The sequence below is a fragment of the Pollicipes pollicipes genome, unplaced genomic scaffold, assembly GCF_011947565.3.
Source record: "Pollicipes pollicipes isolate AB1234 unplaced genomic scaffold, Ppol_2.1 Scaffold_2555;HRSCAF=2994_pilon_pilon_pilon, whole genome shotgun sequence".
NCBI classification, from domain to species: domain Eukaryota; kingdom Metazoa; phylum Arthropoda; class Thecostraca; order Pollicipedomorpha; family Pollicipedidae; genus Pollicipes; species Pollicipes pollicipes.
In genome coordinates this window covers 27491412-27498440 of record NW_023596136.1, presented here as the reverse complement: position 1 = coordinate 27498440, position 7029 = coordinate 27491412, and the positions used below count along the sequence as shown (strand labels likewise).

The 7029-nt window shown below is 48.8% G+C and overlaps 1 protein-coding gene across 1 annotated transcript in view; it reads left to right on the top strand.

Annotated features, from left to right (window-relative positions):
• LOC119099781 (serine/arginine repetitive matrix protein 1) overlaps window positions 1–6089 on the top strand; it is an 11864-nt gene extending 5775 nt beyond the window's left edge. Inside the window, exon 6 of the mRNA XM_037222856.1 lies at window positions 6077–6089. Within this exon, the coding sequence (XP_037078751.1) occupies window positions 6077–6089 (13 nt within the window). The remainder of the gene's footprint in view (window positions 1–6076) is intronic.
• Window positions 6090–7029: the final 940 nt, after the last annotated feature.

Sequence of the window (7029 nt, the reverse complement as noted above, 5' to 3'; positions counted from 1 at the left end):
GAGAGAGAGAGAGAGAGAGAGAGGAGAGGGAGAGAGAGAGAGAGAGAGAGAGGGAGAGAGAGAGAGAGAGAGAGAGAGAGAGAGAGAGAGAAAGAAAGAAAGAGAATGGGAGAGGAAGAGGAGGCGGAAGGAGGAGGTGAAGAGGAGGAGGACATAGACATGGAATGGATAAGATGTAGAGAAGATCTTGGTGCAAAATTACTCCCGTAATAAAAACGCGAAAGCTTCGCATAAATAACTGGAACAGTGGTGTCGGGACGTACAATCTGTCATAAATGTAACTATGTAAAGGCTATAGTTCTGACCAGATTTTCCTTCCCTGAAGGACTCGTGGGAAAGCTAACGATAGTACCAGAAATCTCCTGCTGTCCCAGCAAGAGCAGCTCTCATAAAACTTTAGTGTTCCTCGCCGGTCCGATGCCCCCTGGGCCCTGTTCCAAGCCAGCTGCACTGGTCCGCGCAATTATGTTAGTTGGTATGGCGTCTAAGACCCACAGAAACAATCATCGGTGGTGGCCACCGCTGTACTCTGCACCTCAAAGCGCGAGGGGACCGACGGTGCCCCAGCGCAGCTTCCTGACCAGTTTGTGAGCCTGGCAGCCGTGCTAGCGCTTACGTTTGACATTCTGTCGGTCGGCATCCTCATGATAGGCTCTGTGATTTCCTTTTTTTGTTTTAATTCTGTAATTCTAAGTGCCTCGTGTTTTTGTAGAGCTTTGTCAATAATGCTCTGCCCTGGAGGTACGAGTTCTAGCGCTGTTGAACGCTCCTTATGTTTCTTCAATATTATTCAGGCTGATCTTTTGTACTGTCTTTTCCGCACGCACTCCTTGTAGATGGAACTGCAATAAGTGCTCGGTTGCCATCAGACCGAGCATTTCCTTCAATCGAGGTCTTTTTATTGATGCAAGACGATGATCCACACACTTGACTCGGATCGCACGGCGGAGCTCCACCTGACGCGCATTCGCTCTCTCCAAGCGTCGGTGTTATTCCGAAAGAACATCATACTTGGTTGGTGGCTGCTTCATGATATAATGCTTGTGATCATTCAGTCAATATATCTTAAACGTAGGTGGAGTCTTTACTGGGTTTAAAGCGATGTCGCCTTCGGCGTTCGCACGCCCCAGCGTCGCCTGTTGCGGGTGTGCCGGTCGCCTGGGATTCGCGGCTGGGCGGAGCGATGTCAAGCCCGCGGCGGTACCAGTTGTACGATCGCACGTGGCACTGAAACTCCAAGAAAATGCGAGGTTGAATGGATGCGAAAGATCATCTGTGATTGGCTGCTTGCAGCTATAACCTCGCATAGCTCATCAAAACAAGATATGGCCAATATCCGCTTGGCTCTATGGGCTGATGCACCATAACATATCGTTCGTCGTCTGATGACGCCACATGTGCCTGCATACTGAGTAGATCCAGGGAGAGGCAGAGCATGCCAACATTCTCGCTGCCGCCTAGGCTTATCAAGTCGGTCCGTATTATTCCTGGCGCGTCACCAGACCTCCTCGGAAGATGCAAACGTCGCCACACCCAGCGCATACATCGCAGCCGGCGCTCAGTGAGACTGTCAGAATATCTCCTGTCATCCGCCTCATCGGGACGATCATCCATGACAGACGCGCTAATGGTTAGGTGGCGAACGCTACCATCAGCAGCACACAATACACCGCGACAGTGGAGATGTTGGCGGCAGTTACCAGACCCCGAACCATGCTGTCCGCCATCTACAAAACCGGGTCATCAGACCCTGAATCGTACTGTCCGACATCTACAGGACCGGACCACCAGACCGTGAACCATACTGTCCGCCATCCACAGGACCGGGTCACCAGACCATGAACCATACTGTCCGCCATCCACAGGACCGGGTCACCAGACCATAAACCATACTGTCCGCCATCCACAGGATCGGGTCACCAGTCCATGAACCATACCGTCCGCCATCCACAGGACCGGGTCACCAGACCATAAACCATACTGCCCGCCATTCACAGGACCGGGTCACCAGACCCTGAACCATACTGTCCGCCATCCACAGGACCGGGTCATCAGACCATGAACCATACTGTCCGCCATCCACAGGACCGGGTCACCAAACCATGAACCATACTATCCGCCATGCACAGGACCGGGTCACCAAACCATGAACCATACTGTCCGCCATCCACAGGACCGGGTCATCAGACCATGAACCATACTGTCCGCCATCCACAGGACCGGATCATCAGGACCATGAAACTATACTGTCCGCCATCCACAGGATCGGGTCACCAGACCATGAACCATACTGTCCGCCATGCACAGGATCGGGTCACCAGACCATGAACCATACTGTCCGCCATGCACAGGACCGGGTCGCCAAACCATGAACCATACTGTCCGCCATGCGCAGGACCGGGTCGCCAGACCATGAACCATACTGTCCGCCATGCACAGGACCGGGTCATCAGACCATGAACCATACTGTCCGCCATGCACAGGACCGGGTCATCAGACCATGAATCACACTGTCCGCCATCCACAGGACCGGGTCACCAGACCCTGCCGAGTAGCGGAGCTCGTCTGTCGTAACTGGACTGCAGCTGGAATTTTCTGCCCCAGTCGGCTCTTGGGCCAAGGGTGCCTTTTTGTCGCATCTGTGGCGGTCTTGGTCTACGGAATGATTTAGTTCGCGTTTATCTCACACTTCAAAAAGCTTTGAGTGGTATCCATCTACGAAAGGTATCTACGACAGGGCACTTCAAACTATTCGGGAAGTCTCGGACCTCTAGAAATCAGGTGGATACCGTAGAAAAGCATGCGACGTGAAAAGTGAGAGTGCAAGTTTTACTACATTGTATAGGCAGATAAATATACTTATCTTCAAATCTGACCTGAGCTTTCAGCTCATTACTAGGTTTGCTCGACTTCCAAGGTCACTTTTAAGGTAAAGAGCAAAGGGAATGCTGGCTAGGAAAAATGCTGTCTCGCGTGCATCGTGCTGGTATTGCAAGCTAGCCCTACGTCACGATGCGTGCTGGATCTGAGAAACGTCGTAAGCTTTGTTTAACTTCCAAGACGCCATTAATATTCATGGTTGATCAGAGGAGAACGATTGAGCGCAAAGCGTGAGCGTAACTACCTGCCAAGGGGGAGAATGGCGTCATTAGGAAGCCTATGCCGCGTATGATTGAGTCTTGAAAACGTTGTCGAAATTTTGCCCGATTTTCGAAGCGAAAGTCAAGATCAAGCAACGTGAGCGCTACACCATAAAATGCTGCCAATTCGTGAGGACAAGCGAAGTCCCACAATATATCCCGTGGTGCGTGAATCTGAGGAGTGTTTTCTCAAGGTCAGGTTCGGATTCAAACGATTTGAACGCTGGCATGACCAAGTTTCTGAGCAGCAGATTTTTTATATGCATCGTTCTCTTTTCCGTTCTCGGATTGCACAATGATGCTCAGCAGGCGAAGTAGTGTTTTAGTTAGTGATGTTAGAGAAGCCAGTGTTTCAAGTTAAGGCTTTGCGGCTTTGGCTTCGCTTGCGGCCAAGGCTTAGGTGATGCGGTATTTGCGCATTGAGTGGTCGTGCAGACGGTTTATTAGGCCTCAGACAGCACACGGACTGAGTCACTCAGAAAACGTCAAGCTGTTGGCTGTACTCGAATCCCTTACCACGGCCGCCACGAATGTTGCATACCGGACTATTTTCGATTAAAGCCTGGAGTCGCCGGGAAACGCATTACCAATTCCATCGAAGATTGTCTTTATTTACAGTGCAAGTCACGTGGAAGGCATTAAAGGTAGGCCTGCCAGACCGATAGGGTTCCATGATTAACCATTTGTTCCTTTGAGTAGCCAAGCTGCCTTTCTCTCATTTTCCTTCTGTATTTGGAGCGCAGTTGCGCTTGTGCTCGTGTACGTGAGCGAATCGTTGCAGTATAGGCTTCTCGAGGCGACGGGGCTTCCGGGTTCGCTGCGGTAATTGTCGGCGTCAGTTAATATTTATCTGAACCGATCCACAGGTCATGAATCAACTCAATGTTCCAGTTAACACCCAGACCGTGCAGACAACGCCCTGGCGGCTCAGCAACAGATTCCGATAATAGCCAGGCATCTTGAAGTTTATACGTTCTTGCCATGTTTGCCCCACCCTCCTCCAAAAAAGGATGTACTGGTGTTCCAGACAGGCTAGTTTTAGGTGCGACATCAAGTGTCATCCTTTGGGCGTCAAGTAACCGCAAGACAATTTTGCTGGGCTGGGCTGGCAGCATACTGAAAAGTGTCGATGATATCTGCGGAGTGACGATGCCACGGATTTTGAATGCGGAAAGCCAAAATGTCGAGAATGGTAGGGTCGCGATGAACTCGTTGAAAAAGGTCGTTATAATCGCTTTAGCGAATGATGCATATCACTGAGTCTCAAAATTGAGAAACGTAGCGATGGAAAGACAAAACTTATATTTAATTCTTCCGAATGAAACTCCCTCCAAGCACCTACATATGAAAATGAGAGGCCACGTGGAAGGTGTGCTCAGGTTTTGAGTTTTCATGAATAAAGGGCTTACCTAATCGAAACACAAAAACGCTCACTTATGTGAGCTGCCTACCGAGGTAGATGGCCTATCACCCTGTAAATACTGGCACGTGGCGCCATTCTCCACGCACTCGGAGTGCAATTGCCTCTGAAATTGAATACATGAAGAGACTTTCCGGTTGACACATGGAACGGAGCTGGTAATCCCTTGGGTGGCATGCTTTTCAGCTCGCTGATTCTTAAGGCATTATTATTCCATGCGCCCTTCGTTTCCTTCATATTTGTCGGCTCCCAGGAGGCTGGAGCAAGAATAGGCGAGCATTTGTGCGCAATTTAAAGTTCAACGCACGGTACAAACACGGCCTGCAATGCGACCAGAGAAGCGTGTCGTTAGTGCCATACCATTTCATCCATATTTTATTTCAGTCTCGCTCGCATTACTCGTATCATATCTCAGTTGTACTTTGCGTCACGAATTAGTCATCAGTCATAATGATGGCACTTGGACCTGTTTCACGAGACTTTCGAGAAAATAATGTTTTCGCGTAGCACTTGAGAACTGGCTGTGCGTGAATGGCCATTACAGTTTACGTAATGGATATGCATAAAATTTGTCACCCTGCGCGAACACTAATGTCCCCACGCAAATACTATTTCCCTTATACTTGAGTACATCTGGACAGTTTAGTTTCGCAGTGTTTAAAACGATAAACCATCGTCGGACATGCGTTTGTCTTACCTCCCCCGGACCAGAGCCAGCATCAGCCACCTCCCTTGTTATCTATAAACCTATCATAATGGATCGATTCTGACCTAAGCGATATCGAAAAGATTACGTAGAGTTGCAACGAACATGACGCGTTGAACACCATTGCGTGGATCTGTCGCGTTGAGTACAATTGCACGTATCTTAGTACGGGCTAAACGGATGAAAGCAACGCATAGTGGGCTGCGTGTGGTATATTCGCGCAGACTTTCTATATTAAAGGGAGCATCACGCCTCCTTGCAATTTCACTTATTAGGATAAAAGACGCGCACGATTTGTTGTGCAACACCATTTTCCTTGAAATCCTTTTGAATAACTCATGGTAGCCGATCCTGCGGGAAAAAAGCTCATTTGACTCCGTACCCATCACTATGGCAGTAATACATTTCATTTGCATTGCTTTTTCCAGCGTGTGCATTCCGTATTGTTTGCAATAGACTCATGTATCAAACTGTTTGTGTGTAAGAAGTGCGACGAAAGCTTGAAACGCTCTACGTAGACAAAAAAAAAATGTGCGAACATTAAACTTGTACCCCGCGAACTCAACGAAATGTTGAACTATGGCTTTGACTTCCCCCTTATGGCGTTTACAACTGTGGCTCTTTTCGAGGCATAATTTGGCTTTGGCAACGGAAGCATCACAAGACCCATGCGACGCATCGGTTCAAACATCAATCCATACGCTTCTCGGTAGCAGGCCTTGCTCGCTGGGTCAATCACAAGCACTCTTGTATTCGCATCAACAGAGGCGCACACGGTGATTGTCTTGACGACGGTTGTCGCGACTGCAGGGAAGAAGGATAGTGCTGTTGCAAAGTCTTGGCGGCGTAATCTGGACTCAAAGGAATTAATATTGATACATTTATTATGTCTTGACGGTACTGCAGTGGCACTACCTGGGATATTTTTGGACGTAACTAGTCTGGAGGTTTCACTTGAGTATGTTTTTTTTTTAAAAAATATGCCCCAAAGGTGGGACGCTCCCTTTAAGAACCTGGCATGTATGAAATGACACCCACCGAGCCACTAGCCACCAAAATAAACTGGAAGGTTTGGCCTCCAGTTAAACTTCGCTTTGCGTGGCATGTGAGGATGCCCGGCGATAAACTCGCACACGTCTCGTCCGTGTATAAACTGACTGCGCTGTTTTTCTACCACTTGGCTTGAGTGGTTAACTGTTCTTGCAACAAATCGTGGCGCATACAATTACAAAGCCATGCTGGTGTTTTGAGTGCCCTGTAGCTGTTTGTTTGGTAGCTACTGTGAAAAGATTGCAGCCAAACCGCAGAGACGCTTGTCAAGTGGGGATGGTCGGCCTGGCACCACCCCCGCCTTCCTGCCCTGCGACCAAGCAGTGCGCACCTTTCGCCGGGCGTGAAATAGCAAACTTCAATGACGAATTTCTAAACGAAGAAAATCTTGGTCTGATATTTATATCCGACAAGGGGGGTCGTACGGTGCAAAGTTTTGCCAGACTCAGGTAAACAGCGTTAGAATAGCCTATTTGATTCCTGATGTACAGGGTCGCCTAACTTGCTTAACTTGCGGCTTGCTTAACTCGCTGTGCTGACTGCGCCACAAAAATAACAGGTGTATGTCTCGCTCTCGGATGGATATAAAACTGTTATTTTTGGAGACACCCGCACAGTAACTCACAAGATCGACCATAGGATTTTATTCACTATCCTTTTCGTTCCAACGGAGGGTCATCACCAAATACTCGCCACGAAACACCAACTAGTTC